The sequence below is a fragment of the Marmota marmota genome, unplaced genomic scaffold (genome assembly GCF_001458135.2).
Source record: "Marmota marmota marmota unplaced genomic scaffold, marMar, whole genome shotgun sequence".
Lineage (NCBI taxonomy): Eukaryota > Metazoa > Chordata > Mammalia > Rodentia > Sciuridae > Marmota > Marmota marmota.
In genome coordinates this window covers 38,236,483-38,262,795 of record NW_025999949.1, presented here as the reverse complement: position 1 = coordinate 38,262,795, position 26,313 = coordinate 38,236,483, and the positions used below count along the sequence as shown (strand labels likewise).

The 26,313-nt window shown below is 49.1% G+C and overlaps 2 protein-coding genes across 15 annotated transcripts; one reads left to right on the top strand and one right to left on the bottom strand.

The window, feature by feature from the left end:
• Positions 1 to 936: 936 nt before the first annotated feature.
• Positions 937 to 15,917, bottom strand: LOC125616581. The gene is made up of 5 exons (XM_048802420.1): positions 15,820 to 15,917; positions 15,577 to 15,703; positions 14,936 to 15,276; positions 14,525 to 14,663; positions 937 to 2,206 (listed from the first exon to the last, which is right to left on the bottom strand). Exons 1-5 carry the CDS (start codon positions 15,915 to 15,917, stop codon positions 2,018 to 2,020), a joined length of 894 nt encoding a protein of 297 aa, XP_048658377.1. The 3' UTR covers positions 937 to 2,017.
• Positions 15,244 to 24,011, top strand: Znf7 (zinc finger protein 7). 14 transcript variants are annotated; one of them, XM_048802383.1, is made up of 7 exons: positions 15,244 to 15,519; positions 17,070 to 17,113; positions 17,484 to 17,643; positions 18,358 to 18,396; positions 18,944 to 19,060; positions 21,810 to 21,935; positions 22,057 to 24,011. In XM_048802383.1, exons 2-7 carry the CDS (start codon positions 17,111 to 17,113, stop codon positions 23,817 to 23,819), a joined length of 2,208 nt encoding a protein of 735 aa, XP_048658340.1. In that variant the 5' UTR covers positions 15,244 to 15,519; positions 17,070 to 17,110; the 3' UTR covers positions 23,820 to 24,011. The 14 variants fall into 14 exon arrangements, with proteins under 14 accessions (XP_048658340.1, XP_048658339.1, XP_048658344.1 ...); XM_048802382.1 differs by having other exon boundaries at positions 15,244 to 15,716; XM_048802387.1 differs by having other exon boundaries at positions 15,245 to 15,519; positions 17,517 to 17,643.
• Positions 24,012 to 26,313: the final 2,302 nt, after the last annotated feature.

The window sequence follows — 26,313 nt, the reverse complement described above, 5'->3', positions numbered from 1 at the left end:
AAATTTTCCTGAGGAGTTAAGGTAAACTATGTGAAACCCAGTGGGTTAATGAGCCCTGAATCTCCAAGACCACAGCCCCTTGTATATCTTTTTTTTTTTTTTTGTAGACAATACCTTTATTTGATTTATTTCTTTTTTTTTTTTTAGAGAGAAAGAATTTTTTTAATATTTATTTTTTAGTTTTCGGCGGACACAACATCTTTATTTGTACATAGTGCTGAGGATCAAACCCAGGGCTGCACGCATGCCAGGCAAGCACGTTACCGCTTGAGCCATATCCCCAGCCCGAATTATATACTTTTTATGTGGTGCTGAGGATTGAACCCAATGCCTCACACATGGGAGGCAAGCGCTCTACCACTGAGCCACAATCCTAATCCCACGTATATCATTTCAACCTGTCATAAGCTATGGCTGAACGTCCTCCAGGATGCCACATGCATGAGTGAAGAACTGAAGGAGGACAGTTTTGTTTGGTTAAATGCATCCTTTCATAATGAAAGAATAACAGGATTTATGAAAACAAAATTTGTGGAGCTGGGGATGTGGCTCAAGTGGTAGCACGCTTGCCTGGCATGTGTGCGGCCCGGGTTAGATCCTCAGCACCACATACAAACAAGGATGTTGTGTCCGCCGAAAACTAAAAACTAAATATTAAAATTCTCTCTCTCTCTTTCTCTCTTTAAAAAATAAAAAAAATATATATTAAAAAATTATCTCTTTAAAAAATAAAAATAAATAAAGGCGTTGTGTCCATCTACACCTAAAAAAATAAATATTAAAAAAAAAATTTGTGAACATCTAAGTTCACAAAATTGTGTGGGCACCCCTGAAAGAAGCCATTGTTCCTCCTCCAGGATGGCTGTGGCTGTTAGGACATATTGTTGCTGAAACTCAGTCCTTGTCACCCATGCCAATCCAATAACAAGAACATAGTTTTGAGAAAAAGGAAAAAGAAAGTTTATTATTCTGTTAGCAAAAGAGAAACACGGTGGACTCCTGTCCCACAGGCTGTGATTCTGCCATCAGCAGGAACAGAGAGCTTTTAAAGAGATGATTCAAAGGCTACATTCCATGTGCTCTCTGTTGGAGTTGTAATTCACTTGTTAAGTTGGGTGATACTCATTTCTGAGGTCCTCTGGTACCATCCCAAAGTCTGGATTACCTCATTCCTGTGGTGGGTGTGTACACAGGGACAGATAAATCTGCCTGGGATGGGGAAGAAAGTTAATCCTGTTTCCCTGAAATTAGAGAGGGGGAGAGATTAGGGAGGAGCAAGGAGAGAGGAAGAGAAAGAAACATGTCCATTTTAAAAATAAGTCCCAGTGATCTAGTGGCAAGGGTTATATTCAAAGCATTAAGTGGACAACTGTTACAGTATCATGTGACCACAAGCTCCCCCTGCTGGACCCCGGTCCACAGAACACTTCTGCCCTCCCAACTTGTTCCTCAATCCAAGGAGTCTTGAGGCAGGAGTTCAGGGGCATCTAGATTGGGGAGACAGGATACAAGAAAAATGCTGACTGAAATACAAGACCAGGAGATGAGTCATCAGTTCCTTGCTTAGGATAAGTTCCCTTATTTTGACAACTCCTGCTACTGAAGGGTTAAAGCCTGTGGTAAGTCCCACCACCGGTTTGTATTCTAATTAGCTGAAAATAAAGTAACCAATGGGAACAAATGAAGCAAGGTCTTTAGTAGGGAGAGGGGAAGGAGGTATAGCGCTGCACATAAGACAACACTCCACCAGATGTAGGGCCTTGAGTGACTGTCTTCTACGTATTGATACTTTCACTTTTATTTTCAGTAAATCTATGCTCCACCTGTTACTTCTCTGTGTCTTGCTCAGTTCTTTGTTCAGGATGCCAAGAAGGTGGATCCCAACTAGACATCCCACCCATTATTAGTCTGAGAGGACTAGAGGCATCTAAACATCCAGTTCAAAGGTAAAGGCTGATCGGAATGTCATCAGAGTTGACCAACATCAGTAGCAGATCAATGCTCCCTTCTATGAGTCTCAGACCTCCTCCTGGGTCAGGTCACAGTTCAGAAGATTTGAAAACAAAATCTTCTGCAGAGTGCTGTGTGGGATATGAAGCTCTTCAGCACACTCATTTATTTGATTCTTCTTCCCTCCCCTGCTCAACATAATGGTTTCACTTTCCAGTTGAGTGGTTAAAGAATGTGTCCTGGGTTGAATCCAATTCTGCAACACAATAAAGGTACAACCTTGTGAAATAATAGGAATTTTATGCTCCCTCACTTTAATATGGGGACAACAGTATTTTTTCCATAGGATATTTTAAGTATTAAATGAAAAAATACACATGAAACACATAGAAGTGTGTCTACACAAATCACCAGGATTTCTAGGTACAGTGATATATGCTAGTAATCCCAGCTACTCAGGAGGCTGAGACAAGTCAATTGGAAGTTCAAGGCCAGCCTGGGAAACTTAGTGAGCACTTGTCTCAAGATGAAAAATAAAAAGGACTAGAGAGGTAGCTCAGTGGTAGAGCAGTTGTCTAGCATGCATGAGGCCTGGTTTTTCAATCCTCAGGAAGTGCTGGGGGGCATGTATCACCAGAGATTTTAGAAGTTCCACTGTGGCCCTTCTCCATAGATACCTTAGTGACCAGAGGCAGCAGCAGGAACACTTCCTAAGAATCTATTTGTTGATCTGTGAAAATTTATCCTGCTGTGCTTCATGTGAAGCTACCTGCAGTACTGGTTGTTTTGATTTTTTGTACTGGGAATTGAACAGGATGCTGAACCACTGAGCCACATCCCTAGCCCTTTTTATTTTTTTGAGACAGGGCCTCCCTTAGTTGCTGAGCCCAGCTTTTAACTTGCAATTCTCTGCCTCAGCCTCCTGAGTCTCTAGTATTACAGGCCTGTACCCTGAGGTTCAATCCGCATATTAGAAATACTGAGGCGTTAAAGTGCTGCCCCCAACCCGCGCAAGCAGCTGAACTTAACGTTGCTCGTGTGAATTTCCAGGGACAACAAAAAAACACAGACACACTTCACCTTTAAACAAGCTTCAGGACAGCTTCTTCATTCTCTGCCTCAGGCTCCCCAAATGGGAGAGCAAAAGAAAGTCAAGAGAGGTTGAAGAGAGAGAGAGAGAGAGAGAGTTTGGAAGTGGGCTTTTATTGGGGGGACCCTTATTCTTAGAAAGTTCCATTCAAAAAAGATCAGAAGGGGCAGGGTTACAAAGGACAGGTGAGTGTAATTTAACCCAAGGGGCCATGGGAGACACGCTTACTTCTGAAGATGTGCCCTCAAACTTCCTGGACTGGGACAATGTTCAGGTCACTGAGAGATGTAGTTACGGTCAAAGCCTTTCCACTCCAGGATGGAAGGCATGAATCACTCAGAGTGGCTCCCCACACCAAAAGAAATCAAACATGTAAGTGGGTGGGCAAAGAACCTTTACTTTTGCCAGAAGGGCGAGCTTCTGAAGCTGGATAGCAAGCACACTTAGAAGGGCAGTCTGCCTGTTTCTATCCCTAACAGCTCTCCCCCCTTGCTTAAATAGAAGGAGCTCCAGGTTACAATCTACATGATTAGCTAATTTTAAAATTGAGGCAAGCAGAGGGAAGTATTTTTTTTAATTATAGGTGGATACAATATGTTTATTTTTATGCAGAGTTGAGGATCAAACCCAGTGCCTTCACACATGCTAGGTGAGCAATCTACCTCTAAGCCACAACCCCAGCCCAAAGGGAAGTGTTATAGTTAAAAATAGCTACAATTGGATCTTTACATCCCAATTAAAGCTAAATAACTATATCCTGAAAATGGATTATCACACTTTCTATTCTCACACCCAGCACACATACACACACAATTCTTCAAGGCTATGTAATTAAGACAACACACCAGGAGACCAGAAGTTAAATCAAAAGTCGTCTGAGGTTATATGGTCAACAGAGATGACCAAAAAAAAAAAAAAAAAAAAATCAGAGAGGATAAGGTTAGTAAAATNTCAACAGAGATGCAACCGGAAAAAAAAAAAAAAAAAAGTCAGAGAGGATAAGGTTAGTAAAATCAAACCCACTGAGGGCAGTAATATGCCCTGTTATGAAAAATAATATCAGGCATTTTCCCAAACAGTAAGGAGCAGCTCCGGATGGTGGTGGGCAACCACACACACAGAAGAGTCACTAAAGCCTTGCAGTTACTGTTACCTTATGAGCACTCTAAAGTGCACACCCCTAAGTGGAGACTGAGGATAGTAAGCAGTCATGTGGGGCATGAAGAAGCTGATGAAGAGCTCAGGTGCAACTAAACCATCTCTATCTGTGGTTACATCAAGAGACTGGACTCTGCTGACCCCAGGGATGATATAAAAGCTGAGCACCTCTGTTCATTCTTAGCTAGCCCTGCCTCCTCTGGCTCCAGCAGAACCCCTATCACCACCACCAATATAGAGTCTTGTTCCCACCATGCTGGTAACAATCCCAAGAATTGTTTGATAGAATGCTGTCACGTTTCTCAGGACTAAAACACTCAGGGTCACTCCAGGGGAACTGGGCTGCATGAAATAATCACACAAGAGACAGAGAGACCTTTTTCTTTGGGTCCTGTGACAGCTCCTCTGACCTAAGGGTTTCCAGAAAGAGAGAGAAAGCACGCACATGCTGAACCCTTTTATGGAGGAGAAGCCATTCAAATGAGGCAAGGGGTCAGGTGTCAGGGGCGTTAGGATGGCCTTAGGCCTGAGCCTAAGCAACTCCACTTTTTAAAAAACTTCATTTTAAAAGACCTGCAGTTTCACCAGGCACATCCACAGATCCCTCCAGGGTGGCCTCAAACAAGTTACTTCCCCTCACCCTGATAAAAGAAAGTGAAGCCCCTGGCAGGCTGATAAGAGGGAAAGGTGAGAAGATCATGGGGGAGACACCAGACCAGATGTTTCTGACCCCAGGGTAAATGATGTCACTGAGAAATCCATGGTAGCTGATAAGGATTGAAAGGGGGGTCAAAAGCCCCAAAATTTAGTATAAATAATAGAGCTGATGAACGGGATTCAGCCAGCCAAAACAAGGATGCCCTAACCCTAACCCTAACCCTCTCACCTGGAGAGCCTGATGAGGACCTGACATCCCATCACTTGTCATCATTCCTGATCCTCTGTACGATTCTCACCACTCTCAAACTCTACCACCTGTCTGGACCTTGGTGAGTGCCGCAACTCCTCCCTATGACCCTCTCCTCAACCGGCTGTCCACTCTACACCAGGAAAAGCCTGCCTTGGTTGTCTGAATGTGCATCTGCTGGACTCAAAGCCTAAGACTTAAGACCTTAGCATGCAGAAGGAATGTCTGTCATTGTCATGATTAAATGTGTTTCTTAATCTAGAATTGTTTGCTGTGAATTGATTATGTCTATTGCAGTGCCCAGCATTAAGGATTGTCATTTTCTTGATTAAGAACCTACAGAGTGAAACTGTATGGAGTGATTTGAGTGAAAAAAGCATTTGAAAGGGGCAGAAGCGCATGGACATTCTTTATTTCTCCCCTCAACTGCATATGTCGCAATTTTGCCCCTTCGCGACAAGGGGGTTGAATCTAACTTCCTAATGTCTGCTGTCAGCAGATTGACATCTAGGAAGGCCAAGAGAAGGGGACACACAAAGGGCGTTCCATGGAACATTCTACCCCAAATAGGGCAGAGGAGTAGAATTACAAAATAATAGGTGAGTGTGTCTCAACCTCAGGGGTATGCCAACTCAGAAGACTGGCCTTGCTATCTGAGTTGGGGTGTGGGGGGGGACTGAGTCACGAGTCATGGCACTACCATGCCAGACTACAGTGATCTTTGAGATCCCCATGGTGCATCAGGACTGGAAGGCATGGTAACTCAATGTGGCTCCCCACAGGATGCTATTTAATTTTCAAACATACCAGATTTACATAAACCAACCATTTCTAAATTTCTTGTTTTACATCAGGCTTACGTTTTGGGTGAAATTTTAACTACTTTTAATGTACTCTTTGTCTTAAAAAAGGTGTGGTTCAGGGCTTCAGGTGTAGTCCAATGGTAAAGGCTATTGATCAGCATGACTGCAAGTCCAGGGTTTCAGTGCCGGGTAAGCAAAGTGTAGTCCCTGCCTTTTGTTTTTGGGGTGTAAATCAGTATCTATCTGCACACACACCATGTGGTTCAAATCTGTGTTTTAACTTGATTTTTGTCTGCTTGATCTGTTTCTGAGAAGAGTGTTAACATTTCCAGCAATAAATGCAAGCCTGTAATCCCTGTGGCTGGGGAGGTCCAGGCAGAAGGATCCCAAGTTCAAGGCCAGCCTCAGAAATTTAGCAGAACTCTGTCTCAAAATTTAAAAAAATATAAAAGTGCTGGGGATATAGCTCAGTGGTTAAGCACCCTGGGTTCAATCCCTGGTACCAAAATAAATTTCTGCCCATAACTGTTAGATAATAGTCATCTCTGCTCTTCTATCAGTTGTTACTTTCAGTATTTAGAGGCTGTATTGTTAGGTGAGTGTTTCTTGCTGGACAATTTCTTTTACTAGTTTATAAATTTTGCGCTTAACCCTTCGTATTCTAACCTGCCTGTCTACCTGGGCTGATTCTGATGCTGCCACCCCATCTTTGCTCTGGCCCAAGTTACCTCGGGTGCCAATGACTGATTCCCAGTTTCTTACCAGTACCTACTCGCACCTTTTGTGGTAAAGAATCATGATTAGCATGCAGCATTTTACTCCCAGGACACAGTGCATTTCCCAGCCTATCTTAAACTTGCTCTTGACTACTGAAATGGCTAAGCTTGCTTTCCAGGTGTGCCTAACACCTAAACACACACACACACACACACACCTAATAACACCCCTGAGTGCGGCCTCGACACATGCCCGCCCACCTGTGAGGATGGCCTTAGGCCTGAGCCTAAGCAACTCCATTTTAAAAGCTCCAGTTTCAAACCTGCACTCTCACCAGTGTGGCCCCCAGGCATCAACAAGTCACTTCTCCCCACCCTGATAAACTCAGAGTGAAGCCTCTGGCAGGCTGTCCTCATCTGATAAGAGGGAAAGAGAAAAGATCAGGGTGGGGACCACCAGACCAGATGTTTTAACCCCAATGATGTCAATGATGGGGTTAATGATGCCACTGAGAGATCCGGTGGCAGAACTGAAAGGGGGTATAAATTTGGCATAAATAATAGAGCAAATGAACAGACATTCAGCCAGCCGATACTGATGCCCTCACTGAGAGCCTGATGAGGACCTGGACCGACATTCCAACACTTTTCATCATTGCTGATCCTCTGCATTTTCCTTACCAGTCTCAGATTAATCTACAGCCACATCTTGACCCTGGTGAGAGCCACAACTTCTCCCTACGCCCCTCTCCTCAGCCAGCCGTCAGCTCCACCCCGGGAGAAGCCTGCCTTGGTTCCAGACCTGATTACTGCGGTCTGAGTGAGTGTACATCTGCTGGACTTAAAGCCTAAGGCTGGAGACTTTTGACTGACACTTGAATTTAGCATGCAGAGGGAATGTCTGTCATTAGCCTGTCATGATTAGGTGTGTTTGCAGTGCTTAGAATTAATCTAGAATTGTTTGCTGTGAATTAATTAATCTAGAATTGTTTGTTGTGAATTGATTGTCTATTGCAGTGCCCAGCATTAAGGATTGTCATTTTCTTGATTAAGAACCTATAGAGTGAAATTGTATTGCGTGATTTGAGTGAATAAAGCATTGAAAAGGGCAGAAGCACATGGACATTCTTTATTTCTCCCCTCAACTGCATAAGTCGCACCTTTGCCCATAGCAACACTGCCCCAATTCCCACAGACCACCAAGAGGACCCTGAGGACCCTAAGGACCCCCACAGCCTGGTGCCCTCACAGTGTCTCCCCACAGTGCCTCCTGCCCCCAGAGGCCCCTCAGTAGCTCACCGGCCCTCAGCTGCTATCCCAATAGCTCCAGCGGAGAGCCTGAGGCCCTGAAGGCTGGAGGCTGCTGCCGGCAGGCAGAGTCCTCGGAACTGGGGGGGGGGTGCGCTCTCTCCTCCTTGCTCCTTCCGACTTGTCACTGGCGGTGGCCCTGCATCTTTGATACAGAGATTCTGTCTTCAAACTAATAAGTTTCAGTACGGCATGATGGCACATGTCAGATCAGGCGAGGCGGGCAGCGACCAAAGGAGGCAGATTTAAAAGGGCCGCTGAACGAGGCTTTATTGAGATATCACTCCCGGGTGGAACTCAATCAGACCCACAGAGAGGACAGAAGAAGGGTCTGAGGAGAAACCGCGTGGAAGCTCGACTGGACTGGACTTTTATGGGGTTTACAGCAGGAAGGGAAGGGCTTGGGACAGGAAAAGGTGTTTTTAGGGTCCCTTGACCCTTTGGAGTTGGTCAGGGGAGTTGGCTGAACTCCAGGATTGGCCAGGGGGTCCTGCTGATTGACAGGTATTAGTCAGGAGATCTGGCTGTTGATCGGCATTTCCGCCGACATCTGATTGCTGTTCTTTTCCCACGTGGGCTGCTTTGTTCTAAGTTGCCACTAAGTCGCCACCACCAACCTCACAGCACACATCTATAATCCCAGAGACTCAGGAGCTGAGACAGGAGAATCACAAGTTTGAGAAGAGTCTCAGCAATTTAGTGAGACCCTAAGCAACGTAGGGAGACCTTGTGTCAAAAAGGGTCAGGAAGCAGGTTGTAGTGGCTCATGTCTATAATCCCAGTAACTTTGGAGGCTGAGGTAGGAGGATTGAAGCAATTTAGAGAGACCCTAAGAAATGTAGATACTCAAATGAAAGAAAGAAAGAAAGCAGGCAGGCTGGGGATATGGTTCAGTGGTTACGCAGCCCTGGGTTCAATCACCAGTGCCAAAAGAAAAAAAAAAGTTCCTTTTGTAAGTGGAGGTTAGCTCTGCCTCACATTTTCTGTTAATTTTTTCAGATTTGAAGATGAAGGCTGGAACCTTATCATCTCCTCTGAGGAGGGACTTCTTCAAGCAGGCAGGAGTGACCAGTTGGATTTGGAGCTGCCTCCCCGATCTGAGCAGCAGGCCCGAGGATGGGTCGGATGCATCCATCCTGCTGTGGGCCTCCCCAGGGTCCCTGCAGGAAGTGCCTGTTGTCAGGCCTTCCAGGAGCCCTGCCAGGATGCAGGGAGGCTACAGGTGCGCCTGCGGCAAGGTGTTCAGACACAACTCGCTGCTGGGGGGTGGGGGAGGCTGTACCAGTGCAGGGAGCGCGAGTGTGGCAAGGCCTTCAAGCAGAGCTCCATCCTGCTGCGCCACCAGCAGATCCACGTGGAGGGGACGCGTTTCCAGTGCAGCGAGTGCAGGAAGTCCTGCCACAGAGCGCGCAGCTGGAGGCCCACTGCCGTGTGTGCGAGAGGGACCAGTCCTTCCAGTGCGGTAGCACCAGAAGTTCCACACTGGAAGAAGGCCTTCTGCGGCCACTTCACCCTCAGTGAGCACCGCCACATCCATAGGGGCGAGTGGCCCTATGAGTGCCCAAGCTGTGGCCAGTGCTTTGTGAAAGAAAAGTGACCACAACACTCAGAGCAACCAAGAGATCTTTATTGCAGCAGTGCAACAGAGAAGAGAGAGGAAGAGAAAGAGAGAGAGAGAGAGAGAGAGAGAGAGAGCGAGAGCGAGAGCGCACACGTGCAAAGGAGACAGAGCAAGGGAGGAGAGAGAGGGGCCCGGCAGGAGGGAGTTTTTATAGCCCAAATCTAATGGGGTCTCTGGGTCTGCAAGCTGCCTTGTTGGCACACAAGGGGGTTAAGTGCTCGGCCTTGAGCAGGGGGTTGAGTGTTCAGCTTTGAGCAGGGGGGCGAAGCGTTCAGCCTTGAGAGGGGGCTTGGGCGTTTGGGCTTGAAGCAAACAGGTGATAAAGAACCAGACAGAGGGTTTGAGTGGCCAGGTCATCCTGCAGCTAACTTTGTTTGGCATGCCCTGCAGACAACTTACTCAGCCTGTCCTGCACCTAACACTTTGTCCGTGGGTCCTCACTCCTAAAACACCACTGGCTGAACGTGGAGGAGGGCGCCCGGCAAACTAGCCTGCACCTTGCACGCCTGCAGAGGCCAAGCTAAAGTGTGCTGAGTGCTGAAGACCCTACCTGTCAGGTTTCTGACTAAAAGGCTCAGGGGTCACTCCAGTTGAGCTGGGCTAACTTGGCTGCACAAAATAACCACACAAGAGACACAAAGACCTTTTTCTTCGGGGTTGCTGTGACGGCTCCTCTGACCTTAAGGGTCTGCAGAAAGAGAGAGAGTGAGAGCACGCACTGACCCCTTTTATTGAGGAGAAGCTATTTAAATGAGGCCAGGGGTCAGGTTTCAGGGGGCTGAGTCTATCTTCATGATGTCCACTGTCAGCAGGTTGACTGACACCTGGGTAGGCCACACCCAAGGGCACAGTAAGAGAAGGGGACACACACAAGACACTTCCATGGAAGATTCTACCCTAAACAGGGCAAGGGGTTATATTACAAAGGGACGGTGAGCATAGCTTCACCCATGGGGCTGTAGCAAGACACACCCATGCACCAGACACCAACCCTCGAATCCAAGAAGGGTGAGGAAAGCTCTGCTACATTTCTGTGACTGAGCGCCTCAGCACCCAGCCAGGGAATGACTCAGTCACGTGTGAGGTTGGTCTCCTACACCTACTGACACCACTCACTGCTCATCCTGCACCTGCGGTGCACACCAGCGAGCGGCCCTTCACGTGGGCAGTGTGGCAATGCCTTCAGCTGCAAGTCCAACCTTACCCCACACCAGAAGATCCATACGCAAGAGAAAGCCCTTCACGGAGGCATTCCGCAGGAGCTACACACTGAGCAAGCATTACCAGCGGCATGGTGGCCCACTCTGGGTAAGCACCCAGAACCCCTGCTGACAACGCCAGGACAGCAGGGACTTGGCTAGGGTCTCCTCAGCAGCTTGGGAATAGGTTGGGGGGTGAGGCACAGTTGCAGGACCTTGTGGGACTGAAGGCTGGTGGAGCAAGGCTGCCTCTCCAGCCATCCCCAACAGACCTAGTGGGGATTGTGGGTGAAGTATTTATTTTTAAAGTCATTTATTTTCCAAACATTAACTTCTGATCAGAAAGAAAAATGATAGGTTGAGTTTTTCCGGCTGTTCATCTAAGATTGGCCAAGATGTGACCCTGCTTCAAGGGGCAGGAGAGTGAGCCAAGACTTGAGGTAGGGTCTGCTAGCTCCCCTAGCCTGAACCAGGGAGTGAAGCCCCAGGCCAGCCTCAGGAATGCCAAGCTGGATGTGGCTGCAGAAGGACCTGGCTGGGGAGAAGCCTGCCCACAAGCCCTAAAATCTCAGGGAAGAAGTCCCTGAGGGCCAACTGGCATATGAAGTCCTAGGGAGCCCTCCTCACCAGCCCACTCATCCCAGGAACCCCAGGAACTCTGATAGGCTGTCTTGGCCTATGAAAACCACTAGAAGAAAGAACTGCTAGCCTGGAACCAAGTTGAAGGCTTGAGAACCCGTATTTATAAATTAACATGGTTTTTCTTCTATTCATTTATTTATTTGTTTGTTTATTTATTTATTTATTTTTAGTTGTTGATAGTCCTTTATTTTACGAATAGAACCCAGTGCCTCACACATGCTAGGCAAGTGCGCTACCACTGAGCCACAGCTCTTAACATGGTTTTTCCAAACATAATGTTATCGTAGAACATTTGGAAAATGTCAAATTTTACATTAAAAAAAAAAAAAAAGTATGGTGGCACAACCTATAATCCCACCAACTGGGGAGGCTGAGCCAGGAGGATCAAAAGTTAAAGGCCAGCCTCAGCAAGACCCTTTCTCAAAATAAAAATAAAAAGGACTGGGGATGTGACTCAGTGATCTAGTGCCTCCAGGTTCAATCCCCAGTACTAAAATAAATAAATGAATAAATACATGAAACTTTCCTTTATCCCACTGTTTTAGTTAGCTTTTTCGCTGCTGTAACTAAAGGATCTGACCAGAACAACTACAGAGGAGGAAAAATTTATTTGAGAGCTCATGGTTTCGGAGGTCTTAGCCCATTGAAGGCCAGCTCCATTTTTCAGGGCTCAAGGTGAGGTTGAACATCATAGCAGGAGAGTGTGGCAGAGGGAAGCAGCTCACATCATGTGACCAGGAAGCAGAGAGACTCACTCTCCAGATACAAATATGTACACTAAAGCCATGTCCCAATTCCCGCCTCCTCCATCCATACCCCATGACTTCAGTTAATCACTGATTAGGCTTATAACCCAATCATTTCTCCCTCCAAACTCTCTTGCATTGTCTCACATGTCAGCTTTCAGGGGACAGCTCACATCCAAATGAAAACACTCGCCTCCAGAGATAGCAACTATTGATGTTTTGGTGTGTTTTCAGTGTCTTTCTAATGCTAGTGTGTACAGACACTTATTTGAAGAATTGGGGTTACATCCTTCTTAGAATTTTTATCTACTCATTGGGTAACAATCCCTGTGTACCTTTGCTCTTTAGTGTGAAACATGATTTATTTAACAGCTGTCTTATTTTTAGACATCTTTTCCATGTTTCATGATAATAGTTGACTTCACATGGCACATGTCTGCAGTTTCCTAGGGGTTGAATCTGACTTTATCAATAGTGCTGGGGACAGGGAGGCACTTTTGAAATTATTTTCATTAGGGGCTGGGGATGTGGCTCAAGCGGTAGCGCGCTCGCCTGGCATGCGTGCAGCCCGGGTTCGATCCTCAACACCACATACAAACAAAGATGTTGTGTCCGCCGAAAACTAAAAGATAAATATTAAAAAAAATTATTTTCATTAATCATGAAAAATGTCACTATTTGCTTTTTTTTTTTTTTTTTTTTTGTAGCAGGGATTTAACTCAGGGGCACTCAACCACTGAGCCACATCCCCAGCCCTATTTTGTATTTTATTTAGAGACAGGGTTTCACTGAGTTGCTTAGTGCCTTGTTCTTGCTGAGGCTGGTTTGAACTTGCAATCCACCTGCTTCAGCCTCCGAGCTGCTGGATTTTCAGCAGTTGAGTCTGTTACAATGGTTTTGCTCCCACCATGCAAGGTAGAACACATGGACAGAACTCTATGGGTGCCTGTGCATAGAAAATGTTTTTTCTAACAAGATATCTGGGTACCATCTGTCCTTCAACCAGAAACCAGGGGTAAATTTCTGCCCTGACCACTCCTGATCCTTCCCAGTTGGCCCTGTGTGGCATGCCCTGCTTCTTGTTTCTAGGGACTTGTGTCCATAAACCAAATTCTTTCATTACATCCATTTCTGTGTGTGTCTTATCACACCTGATTAAAAAAAAGCCCTAGTACATTTTAATCACTGTGAGACTTGAGTGTGTCCAGGAGAGTACTAGCCTTGTTAGAGTGCCCCATCTGTCCTTGCCTGTTTAAAGTTGCATAGCTCTGGCTTATCTGTCAGGATACCAATGTGCTCCTGGAGATACAGCATCTCTTTGAAAATAGCTTTTTAGTCGGGATGTTTCTGGAAACATGTACAGCTTGGAACCCTGCTGAAACAAAGGCTGGAGACACCTCAAGGGCAATATAGGGGGATTCCCACAAGGGAGTGCCCTAAACCATCCCAAGTTGAGATTTCAAGTTAAGAAGTACTAATTCTTCAGCACTTACTAGGGGAACTTACAGGGCCCAGCTTCCTAGAGACCAGACAGGTTCTACCAAAGTTTGTCTGCAAGGAGGGGGTCTGGCTATGGAGTTTAGAAGAGGGCTTCAGGGATTTAGTTCAAGTCTGGGGCTAGTTCCTACCTGTTTAGGAACAGAGTTATCTCCCAGTATATTTGAGGAACAACTTAAGCAGCTTTATGGGTGCCTAGGAACATCCAAGGTCCCGACTTGGATTCAGACCTACAGGGAAAACAGCTGGCCAAATCCTAAGTCAAGGCACTCTGTGTCACTCAGGAAACAAAAAGAACTCAGGGAGAACCAGGGGCCCTAAAACCCCAAGCCCAGATGGATCCAAGGGAAAGTGATCCGGGCTGGCCCAGAGAACAATGTAACCCTGCAAGGGTCTCTGATAGCTCAGTAGAACCACGGCTCAGCAAAAAGCGGTGTGGAGGCCCTGGAGCGTCCTGCAGTGGATACAGAGGTAAGAGGCAGCCCCCTTCCCCACCTCCAAATAGAACCTTCAGGGCCTCAGTGCCCTATCACCTGAACACTGGGCTGGTGCCCACCCTGTGGACATCCTAAGTCAGGCTCTCTATAGACCCATGTGTCAGCTCCCCCTCGCACTCCTTGTGTTATCCTGGGTGTGCCCTGCTTACAGGAGCAGGCCAGGTTGGGGTACAGGGTTGCCAAGCCCCATCAGTTCAGGACCCTGAATTATGAAACTTGCTCTGTCATGTAGGCCAGAGACACCAATGTGCCTGGTTGGATCTAAGGTTCTGTGAAGGCATCAGGGCACTGGGGCAGTGCTTCCTTGTCTGGCATGAGAGCTGCTGGAGGCTCAAGGCAGGAGTACACTGCTTTCCTGGGGCTTGGAGAGGAACTAGAACATTCTCTTACCGGGACTCCCTGCAGGGGGCTGAGTCCAGAGGGATCTGGATTTGGATCGGGCACTGGTCGGTGTGAGGCGAGTTTGAGTGCCCTAATCCACTGATGGGAGCCTGGAGTCAGCCCAAGGTCAAGCAGAGTCCACCACTGCCTGGAATGGGGAGGCATGCAGGTTCAGCCAGACGGTGCCTCAAACTCCCTGAGTATCCCAAGAAAGGCTGATACTGGGAGCTACCCGTGGCGGGGGTGCGGGCGACCCAGAGGATAGCAGAGAGTGGATCTCAGCGCTCCCGCAACAGCACAAGTGACGGGGTTTCGCATGAAGCCAGGGAGACCCCGCTCAGCAAGAGGACGCCCTGGCCTGAGCTGGCGGCTCGGTCCGAGAGAGCAAGGGGGACGCCGCCTTCCTTATGGGGGGCTTACCACGTGTTCCAGCGCTCCCTGACGCTGCGGCGGCATTCAACAAGAAACAGGCTCCTGTTGCCCCCAAGCGGTCTTGCCCACCCCCCGGAGCTGGCGACGGCTTCACCCTGAACCGAGACGTCTGCGCGGCGCCGGCGTGCCGACCGGGGTTTTCTGCTAATGAAAAGCTGACCGACTGCGCCCTGACAGGGCCAGCGTGGGGAACCAGCGCCCGAGACTGACCACAGGAGGTGCGCCCGGTCGAGGCGACTCCTCGCCCGGGGTGCGCTCAGCTTGCGAGAAATTGGGGCCGGAGCCCCGGAGCCACGATCCAGGGNCCCCTGTCCCGCCCGCCACAGACCCTAGCCTATTCCTCGAGCTCCTGGCCCAGCTCTTGGGCCTGCTCTAAACCGCGCTACAATTTGCCTCTCCTTCGGGCTCCGGCTCCGCCCCTTCCTCCCAAACCCGGGAGGCGGGGCTGGGAACCACCGAGACGGCCGAACCTCCGAGCGGACCAGAACGGCCGGAAGTGGGCGGGGTGCGTGAGTGAGGCCCGTTTCTGGCGGCGTCGCGCGTTTACGGGCCTTGGGCTGGCCTCCGGTAGGGTGAGTCGGTGCGGCGCGCTGGGTTGGCCTCTACTTAGGGAAGCCTGGGCTGCTTACAGAGGCGGTGAACGCTGGGCGGAGGACATGGTCGGGCAGCGGCCGCCCTGGACTCCGTCGGCGAGAGGCGGCAGTGGAGCGTGTGAACCCCGCAGCTACCCCCAGGTTGCTCGCGGACTCCGGCGTCCTGCCTGAGTAAGGCGAGCCCTAACTGCGCTTTCCCTCCCGCCCTGGGCTGCTCCGGAGTTCTCCCTGGTTTTCCTGCATAATCACTTCTTCTAGGGTCCCGTCTTTTCCTCTCACTTTCTGCTCCTGCAGGGCTTCGAATCGGTGACAGTGGCATCAACATTGGTGCCACTGATGTTGGGTGGGTTAGACTGTCTTCGAGTCTGGACCCCCATTCAAGGCCTTCCTTTCTCTTACTCTTCCAACCCTGGCAGCAGCACCCTAAATGTCCAGGCTCCAAAGGAGCATCGCCCTCCAGTGGTCACTACTGCCGGGGTCGTGCTCCCTGTCCCATTGGCCTGGGGCCACTTTCTTGGCCAAAAGCTTCTCTAAGAAGCACTTCCCATTCTGACCTCTCACGGGACTTCCTGAGGAAGGTCCAGAGGTCGCTGTTTTAGTGAGGTGTTAGCTACATCAGTAACTTCTGGGGCTGGTGCCATCCTGGTGACAGATGCTAGCCATAGCTGATCCCTGGATGGAGTTTATGTACTTGGAGCATGCTTCCTGCATTTGATCCTATCTTCCCTGCAGTACATCATCCTGTCTTGTATCTATTTCAACCTGCAGTTGCTGCATGCCTGCTGCCTGTGATCTACCCTCACTGGCTCCTTCAATCTTATTCTTAATTGCCTCAGGCCCTTTGCACATGATGTTCATACTGCCGGGAGTGTTCTCCCCACCACAGTCACCTTGGCCTAGATCCCTGAAGAAGTGACCCTTTAGACTAAATGATTTGTTTTGTTTTGTTTTATTTTGGTACTGGGGATTTAACCCAGGAGCACTTTACTACTGTGCCACTTCCACAGTCCTTTTTATTTTTCATTTTGAATCAGGGTCTCACCAAATTGCTAAGGACGTTGTTAAGTTGCTGAGGCTGGCCTCAGACTTTCAATCCTGCTGTCTTAGCTTCCTGAGTCACTGGGATTATAGGCATGTGCCACTGCACTCAGCCTAAATCAGTTTTCCAGTTAAAGGTTTTCATAGTTCCCCATATCAGCACTACCATGATTATGATTTTTTGGTTATTTTGTTCTTTCCTCCACTAGCCTGGTCCATGAAGGTAGGATTATTGTGCATTCACCACTGCCTCCCCTTTGCCTATTTGAGTGTGTGGTACATGCCAGCCACTCCTGTGTGGACTGATTGACATCATACACAAACACATTGAAAGATGCATAAGGCTTCAGGGGCCACATACTTAAGCACCAGGGTTGCTTCGACCCAACTCATGTGCCTGCTGTGCAGGAAATACAGTACCGCCTTGATTTTCTTAGGCGTTAGGGAGCTTCTACCACCCTGACCTCTAACCCTTTCATAATTCCCTGCAGGTGTCCCAGCCAAGACCAGTGGACACCATCCATCAAGCCTCATGGTAGGAAGCTTGGCTGCCTCCATTCCCACACTTGCTCTGGGAAGCCTCCACCTCCTACTTTGGGCATCTACCCTGCTCCCTGGGCCTGGACGCAGACCCAGACTCACCCTCAGCCCTCACTGGCTCTTGCCAGGCTCAGGCACCCCCCTTGGCACCCCAAAGGCAGTGAGCAAACCTCTGCCAGATCGGCCTATCTGAGGCTTGTGAGAGGGAGGGTCATATGGTTACCAAGAGCCAGGTCCCTCCTCTCCTCTTAAACTTCCCTTTCCTCGGATTTTCGAGGAAGGAGCTGGGCAACTCTTGCCCAGCCCCTTGGTACACCTGCCTGAGATATGCTGTGATGCCGTGCAAGAATGGGGCTGGCACCCAGGGATCCCTGGGGTGCTGGTATTTGTCCTTTCAGGAGGCGGTGACATTTGGTGACGTGGCTGTGCACTTCTCCCGGGAGGAGTGGCAGTGTTTGGACTCTGGCCAGAAGGCCCTCTACAGGGAGGTGATGCTGGAGAACCACAGCAGCGTGGCCGGACTAGGTGAGGTGGCACCTTGGTCCCCCTCCCTTGCACAGTCAGTCAGCACCCACACAGCCAGCCAGGCCTGCATCAGATGTGGGGGAGGCTGAGTGCTCAGACTGTCTTGGGCCAAATAGGGGCCTCAAACCTGTGCTAGGCTGGTTCCAGACTTTGCACATATCAGGTGACTCGGCCCTCACTGGGTAGGTGAAATTCTGAGAGTTAATAAAGCCTCTTTTTTCTTAAGCTACTAAATTAATGTTTGTTTTTCTTTTTTGGTACTGGAGATTGAATGCATGGCACTTTACACCTGAGCTATATCCCCAGCCCTTTTTATCTTTTTGAGACAGAATCTCACTAAGTTGCTGAGGGCTTCACCTAAGTTTCTGAGGTTGGCCTCAAACTTGTGATCTGTCTGCCTCAGCCTCCTGAGTCGATGGGATTGCAGCCATGTGCCACTATGACTGGCCAGAATAAATTTTTTGAAGACAGTGTACAGAGCAGATAATGCAGCTTGTGTGGGCAGCAGTGGCATGTCACATCTATTACCAGTAGCTGGAAGACTTCTGATTTCAATTCTAAGATGTCCCTGAGGCTTAGAGGTGTGAAAGCATTTTATACAAAGTCTATCTTACAGTATATCAAGGGTGAACACCACACCGATTCACATTGTACCTTTACCCTTCTCTCATGTTTGGTAATGCTGGTTAGTTTTTTGTTTTTTGTTTTTTTCAGTACTGGGGATTGAGCCTGCCAGGGCTTCATGCCTGCTAGGTGAGCATTCTGCCACTGAGCTGCATTCCCAGCCTTGTCACATTTTCACATAATGTACTTTGGGTTTTGTCTTATAGCTTATGCCTTTGAGGTTTTATTAGTTATTCCCTACTTCAAGCTTTTTGAAATGGCCTATATTTTCTCCTGTGAATTTTACAGCTTATCTTCCTTATTAATATCAAGGCTTCACCATTGTGTTGGAGTTAAGGAAAAATCCTGTTTTATTTTTGTCTGAGCATTGAAACATTTCCCCAACATGATTTGCTGACAACCTCCTTTTCCTGTTGATGGTCTTAAAATATGAAGTAGTGTATTTCTGCGCTATTCTTTTCTGAGAGTCTGTGGGCCAGCTTTCTGCTTGGTTTGTTTCTGTTTCGTTGCTTTGGTTTTTGGAACACTTCAGCCTCCCAAGTGACTGGGGCTGAAGGTGCATCATCGCTTCTGGCTAGTATGTGCTAATATCTGGAGGGCAACTCGCCCTTTTTATTTTGGGGGGATGTCAAGCACTAGCCATGCTCCTAGCATCTCCTTCTCTGACCACACACAGCAGGATTCCTGGTCTTCAAACCTGAGCTGATCTCTCGGTTGGAACAGGGACAAGAGCCATGGGTTATCGACCTGCAGGGAGTTGAGGGGACAGAAGCACCATGGACCTCCCAGACAGGTGAGGTATAGGTCCTGTAGCAGAGAGCCTTTGGGAAGGAGTAGCCTTCCCAAAAGTGGGAACTAGAGAAGTGGGAGGTTGGGGTGAATCCCAAGGGCTTGACTGGGCTGCTGGGGGTGGCATAGGCAAGGACAGGGGTGGAAGGAAGCACAACAGGTCTGGGACTTCCCTGTAATGGCAAGAACACAAAACACCTGTGCATTCAGTAAAAAGTTTGCTTTTTGAAATTGTACACATTTTGTTCAGTTTCTAATTTTACTAATATACCTATCGAGAAAGGCACAAATCCGTGGATCTGAGGAAGCATTAAACTTTGCTTTCCACTTCCTCTACTCAAGCAAATTGCCCCTGCTGCTGTCTCTGGAACTTCTTGGGGCCTGGGGAACCAAGCCCTCAGATCAGACCCTGGTGCACTGGCCTCCTGCAGCTGCTGCAGCAAAGTAACACAAATCAACAACAAATGTCTCACTGTGGAGCCCAGAAGTCTGCAGGGCTTGGCCCTTGTTACCTTTTCCAGGATTGGGGACTTCATGCAGTTGTTGGTGTTCCTTGGCTTGTAGATGTGCCATTCCAGACCCTGCCTCCTTCACTTGGCAGCCTTCTTATTGTTTGTCCTGTGTAGCCAGTTCCTTATAAGAACACCATTCTTATTGGATTAGGGGCCGCCTGACATCCTCATGTTAAATTACTATGGGTGCAGCAACCTATTTCCATGTTCCCCTCTGCCCCTCCTGCAAAGGTTCCTTCTGATCCTCCCCGGGGAGGAGACAAAGCTGGAGGGTGGCCAGTTAAAACCAAGCCTCCGAGTAAGGTGCCTGCATGGTGGAGGAAGGTTGTGGAGAGCACAATGTGGCAGAAAAGCCAGCTGCAGTGGGCAGAGTACGACAGCTTGATAGGTTTATGTGCAGCAAGTTGTACCCATAAGGGGATGAAGCAAACACAGGGTAACCCATAGTGGTCTCAGGACAAGATTGTGGGCCCTAGAGTACGGTATACAGGAGCACACAGCCAGAGGCATGGAGTAAAGGAAATGCTCAGGCAAGTTCTTTGTCCCCGACTGGTCACAGCTGGCATCAGATATTGAAGGGGACTAGAGGGAACAGAGGGCAGAGTCTGCAGCAGTCCCTCCCCATGCCCTTGCCTACCACCAGAGCCCCCTGATGTGTGACTCCTAGCTCCTTGTTCCCAGATAGTGATGAGAGTCATAAGTCAGGCACTGCTGTGCCTTTGCTCTGGGAGGACATGTGTTCCCTCTTCCAAAGAGGCTTTGCTTTTTCATAGTGCTTGCCGTTTCCCAGGGATTGCCCAGAGTTTGCTGGAGAAGGACCTTCATGTTCCAGGGAAGGGGAGAGGACCTTGAGCTTCAGTTACAGGGGTACTATGCAGGAGCTGTCAGTGTTAAATAGAGTCAGAGAAATGGGCCAGGCAAGGAGGTCAGAGGCTGCCAAGAGAGGAGGCTTCAGGAGGCTGGGCAGCAGGACAAGGTGGGACCATGGCCTGGTGTTGTGCAGGGTCAGGGCAGAACTGGGAAATGTACACCAAGCCTCTTTTGGATGTATACACAGGGACCCAGAGCGTGGAAAATATGAGCATAGCCAGGTTGTCTATGATGTCCTGGTCCTTTGGTTGGTGGTTGCAAGTGACTGTGAGCTGCTTGGTTCTGGGTAGCCCAAGACCTGGGCATTTCCACCAGGCCTTAACCCTACCAGGGATGCATCTCACTCTCCTTTGGTCCTCTTGAGTTTCTGCCAGGGGGAAGAGCAGGAGCAGTACTTGCTGGGAGTCTTAGTGTCCTGCTTTCTCACCTCCAGGCAGAGGAAGGCTCTGGAGGAGGGATGAGCAAGCCCTGCCCAGGGAGCAGCTTTTCTGTGAGGCTGGGGTGGGAGAAGGCTTCCTCAAGGCTCCAAATGCTGTCCTCATCATCATGGCCTTGTGCAAGCTGCTCAGCTCTGAGCCAGTCTGCCTCCCGTGAGTGAGGCTTCTGCCAACCTCACTGGGTTGTGGAAGACCAATTAGGAACCACTGGGATCTGTTCCCATCATGCAGAAGAGTTAGGTAGGTGGGACCCCTTTCTGGAAGACATGGAAATCACTGGAAATTGGAAACCCAGCCACTAATGGTTAGGAGTGAACAGAGCTGTGAGGCTGAAGCCCTGACTGGGTTGTGAATTTGCCGTGGGTGGAACCAGGCTGATTGTAACTGTGACTATGACTGTGTGATTATGATCATGGAGAAGTGTGGTTTTAACAGAGGTGCTCTCTGGGATTTTGGAGTAGGACAGGAGTCTGAAGGAAAGTCCAGGAGGAAAGCAGATGTCAGGAAGGCTTTCTGGGCGACTGATGGGTTGGACCCTCCAGAAACCTGTCACAGGGAAAGGGAAGTCAGTGTGGTCTGCTGGGTGTGACCACTCAGCTTCCAGCCTAGCAAGGAGTGTCGGGTGCAAATAAGTGGCAGCTGGAGGGAGCAGAGAGTAGCCATGGGCAGCCCAGGCACTCTGCCCTCTTCTGAGCTCCCTGGGTAACCCCTCTGCAGGTCTAGAGCCTCAGTCTCCCATTCCTGCCCATTCCCTTATTCATAGGTCAGACCCTTTTCTACCTTCCCATTTACCAGCTGGGATGCTGGGGGCCTCCGACTCCGTCTGAGAATCCTTGTTGGCAAACTTTCCACCTTCAGGTTGGCTTTGTCCAGTCCCGTTTTGCATTCTTCACAGTGCCCCTGGGATGTACCTCTTCTCACAAACTCCTCTTAGGTCATGCAACTCCTAGCATTCTGCCTAGCAGAGAGGAGCACTTCACCACTGTGGACCAAAAAGCATCAATGAAGCCAAGTATGAGGCCTCTCCAAGTACATCTTCTCGCATACATCTCCCCTTGGGGTGTGTAGCAGTGCTCCATGCAGCCCATCCTAGGAAGGGCTGGCCTTCCCCACCACTTCAGTCTTTGTCCTTTCTGTGAGCTCAGTACATATAGAGTATTTTCATTTCCTGTTTATTTCAGATTCTACTGTTAGGCTTGCACATGAGCAGGGGGACATGGACCTTCTGAAGCCTCAGGGTCCTGGCTCTGCAGACACTTCCAATTCTGAGGTCTGGTCAGAGAGACTTCCAAGCAGCCCTGTGCTGAGAGAAAGGGGCTCCCTTCTCCAGAAACAGTGTTTGATTCAGGGGACCCTGGCTCCCAAAACCTTCACCAAGGACACTACACAGGAATCCAAGGAGCTGGGGGCCAGTGGCCTCAGCTGTCAGCCTGGTAAAGGTCAGAGAGCTGGTGCTCAAGGGATGTCACAGCAATGCCAGGTGTGCGGCAGAGACTTTAGACACACTCCAGATCTGGCTCCATACCAGGAAATTAGTGTACAAGAGAAGCCTAACTGCTGTCAAGAATGCCAAAAACAATTGTCTGGCTGCTTTCAGGGGAAAGTTTCAAGTAACTGCTGTGGCGAGAAGCCATATGAGTGTGAGGAGTGTGGAAAAGTCTTCAGGCTGTGTTCACAGCTTAATCAACACCAGAGAATCCACACTGGGGAGAAACCATTCAAGTGTGTGGAATGTGGAAAAGCCTTCCGCCTGAGCTCAAAACTTATTCAGCATCAGAGAATTCATACTGGAGAGAAACCATACAGGTGTGAGGAATGTGGGAAAGCGTTCGGTCAGAGCTCCAGCCTCATCCATCATCAGAGGATCCACACAGGAGAGAGGCCCTATGGCTGCCGGGAGTGTGGGAAGGCTTTCAGCCAGCAGTCTCAACTAGTCAGACACCAGAGAACTCACACCGGAGAGAGACCCTACCTGTGCAAGGAGTGTGGCAAGGCCTTCAGCCAGAGCTCAACTCTTGCTCAGCACCAGAGGATGCACGCCGGGGAGAGATCTCAGATGCTCAGAGCCTCAGAGAGCCCAAGCCTTGTTGTGCATCAGACAAGTCACACTGTGGAAAAGCCCTTTAAGTGCAACGAGTGCGGGAAGGCTTTCCGGTGGATCTCTCGCCTGAGCCAGCACCAGCTGATTCACACTGGAGAGAAGCCTTATAAATGCAATAAGTGCACAAAAGCCTTCGGGTGTAGCTCACGACTCATTCGCCACCAGAGAACTCACACTGGAGAAAAGCCATTCAAATGTGACGAGTGTGGGAAAGGCTTTGTTCAGGGCTCACACCTCATCCAGCATCAGCGGATCCACACTGGAGAGAAGCCCTACGTGTGCCACGACTGTGGGAAAGCATTCAGCCAGAGCTCCAGCCTCATCTACCATCAGAGGATCCACAAGGGAGAGAAGCCCTATGAGTGCCTCCAGTGTGGGAAGGCCTTCAGTATGAGCACGCAGCTCACCATCCACCAGAGGGTGCACACCGGGGAGAGGCCCTACAAGTGCACTGAATGTGGGAAAGCCTTCAGTCAGAACTCAACCCTCTTCCAACACCAGATAATTCATGCAGGAGTGAAGCCCTACGAGTGTAGCGAATGTGGAAAGGCCTTCAGTCGGAGCTCTTATCTTATCGAACACCAGAGAATACACACTAGAGCCCAATGGTACTATGAATATGGGAACACCCTGGAAGGTTCCACCTTCGTGAGCCGTAAAAAGGTTAACACCATAAAGAAACTGCACCAGTGTGGTGACTGTGAGAAGATATTCAGGTGGCGCTCACATCTGATCATACACCAGAGGATTCATACCGGAGAGAAGCCTTACAAGTGCAACGACTGTGGCAAAGCTTTTAACCGTAGCTCAAGGCTTACGCAACATCAGAAAACACACATGTGATAGACCTTCCATCTGTAGGAATGAATAGATGTGAGTAAACCTGCAGCCTTAACTTGCTTATGTTACATGAGGTCATTTATACTGGCAGGAAAATAGAGTGTTGGGATGGATTCAGAATTGCTATTAAGAATATCCTGCTTCATGCAAAATGTTTATTTACCCATTAAATAAAGCCTGTACCCCTCACACTCAGGGTGGTGTCTGTAGTTTTGAGTTTATAGAGGGCAGGGCCAAGGGCCCACTTAGAGGAGCAGGCATGAGGGGGACCATATGAGCCCTGCCACATAGCAGGTTAAGGAAGTCACCTCAAAGGGACTTCAACAATGAGGACATGTTTGCACTGTTAGAAGACATCCAGAAGTGGCATTCCTAGAATTCACTTCTGACTACTTTGCCTGACAGCTTCTCTTAAAAGTCATCCCTGGGTAGAGCCACCCAGGGCTAGCCCTATCCCCTTAAGAGGTAGGCTGGGTCCTGAGTCTGTCCCTCAGTGTGGTTGCAGCTGGCATTCATGGAGCAAGGGTCTCAAAAGTCACACCTGTTGTCCAGGAGCTTGCTGTGTGACCCAGGATCTTTCTGCCTCCCTGAAACTTGGAGCTTTTTGCTTACCTGAAAATGTGTACTGTTGATGTAAGGAACCCATCTTTTTGTCCCTGGCAGAGGATAAGCACTTGTGACAGTGGGTGGACACAGGGCCCTGGGTTGGAGAACCATCTTGTTTGGTCCAGTGCCCCACTTTGCAGGGGACACACCTGGAGAGGTCAAGATGCATTTGTGCTGCGTGGCACATTTTCTTGAAACTTCTCAGCCTGAACCAAAAACTGCAAGGACTGAGAGAGCCAAAGAATGTGCCCTTTCTGGAAGCCATGGAGAGCCCACTGCTTCTCAATAGATCTGGAGATGGAAAGCGGGTTACAGTAGTGGCCAGGGCTTCTCGGCTTCTCTGAATGCCACCTGGGTGGGTGGTGGGTACACATGGTGGGCATGCCAGCTGAGAAACAAAGGGGGAGTAGCCACCTTCATGGTGAGTGGTAAGAGCCTGCGCTGGTGGGAGCTGGGTTTTGTTTTTGTTTTTGTTTTTTAATACCTGTATTTATCTTTATGTAGTGCTGAGGATTGAACTCAGTGTCTTGAATGTGTGAGATGAGCGCTCTACTGCTGAGCTGTAGACCCAGCCCCAAGGAGCTGGGGTTTTAATTCAGGATTTTTCCTGCCAACACAACCTTGAGAGGTGGTCTGGGTAAAGCACATTGGCCTGTCACTCCTGGATCACACAAGACGCCATGGGAAGGCTTGGGCTGTCCACAGCTCATGATTGTGACAGTGACTGAAACTGACTTCACAAGAACCTGCTGCTCCACCAACCACTCTGGTGAATCTGTCAGGTTGGGCATGTTTTGAATTTGTCTCAGAGCAACTGAGACCACAACGCACAGGCTTCCCCAAAGTACATGAGACCCACTGCAGTACTGGCATACGTTCTGGCCCATGGCATTAGTCTCAACTGTAAGCATGTTCTGGAGGCATGTGGGCTCTTACCCACTTAGGCCAGGGTTAGTGCCCTCTTCCTTGACAGCAGTGTGCTTCAGAGCTTTGCCCAGGGACTGTCCTTGTCCCTGAGGGATGTAACCTAGATAGATTGCCTATCAGTGGAGCATGTGTAATCTTGACTGCATCTGCCCAGGGCAGCTATTGGGCTCCAGCTTAGTGTCGCTAGCTGCCTGTCTAGATGGTGACTCTGCCTCACAGAACATGTTGATATGACTGTGTTTCGTCTCAGGACTCAGAAGAATTGGCAATGAGGGCTCAGTGAGCTTGCTTTGTGCAGCTTTCTACCTCCCAGGGCCTAGGGCTACTCTGACATGGAGCACACAGGGAGACTGCTTCCAGTCCCATGAGAAGGTGGGCCTTACTGCCTGCCACCCTGCTGAAGGCTCGATGAACATCAGTTAAGCAACTCGGACGGTTTGTTGTCTTTATTGATTTTGTTTTGTCTCTTCTGCGGTTTTCCACCTTCCTGGCTGCTTGGCCTTTCTGTTCCCTACTCTCCTAGCCTTTTCTGCAAGGGTCTTAGTCGAGGCCAGTTCTGCACAGACCTCTCTTTCCTCTGTTGCAGTGGTCTCTGAGTAAACCTGTTTCTACTATCTTCAGCATCTGGCTTTGTTTTCTTCCATAAGCAGGGACCAACTGTCACTTCAGGTGCAGATCACCAGGCTCAGGACTAAGCTGTCTGCCCAGAACAGGCCAGGCTGAGTACCAGTGTGTGTAGACCGACATGGGATGGGAGACTGCTGGGCCTCTTCCTTCTGCCTCCCACACACTTTCCATGCTGCTCTTCACCAGGTTTCCTATAAAAGAGCCAAAGAGCCCAAAAGTGTGCCCTGCTCTAGATAGACCGCATTCTGCTCTGAGAAAGTATCTCTTCACCTTTCATTTCCTAAAAAGCTCTTCCTCTGCTAAAACCTAATACATTTTCTTGAGCCTGGAAGATCCA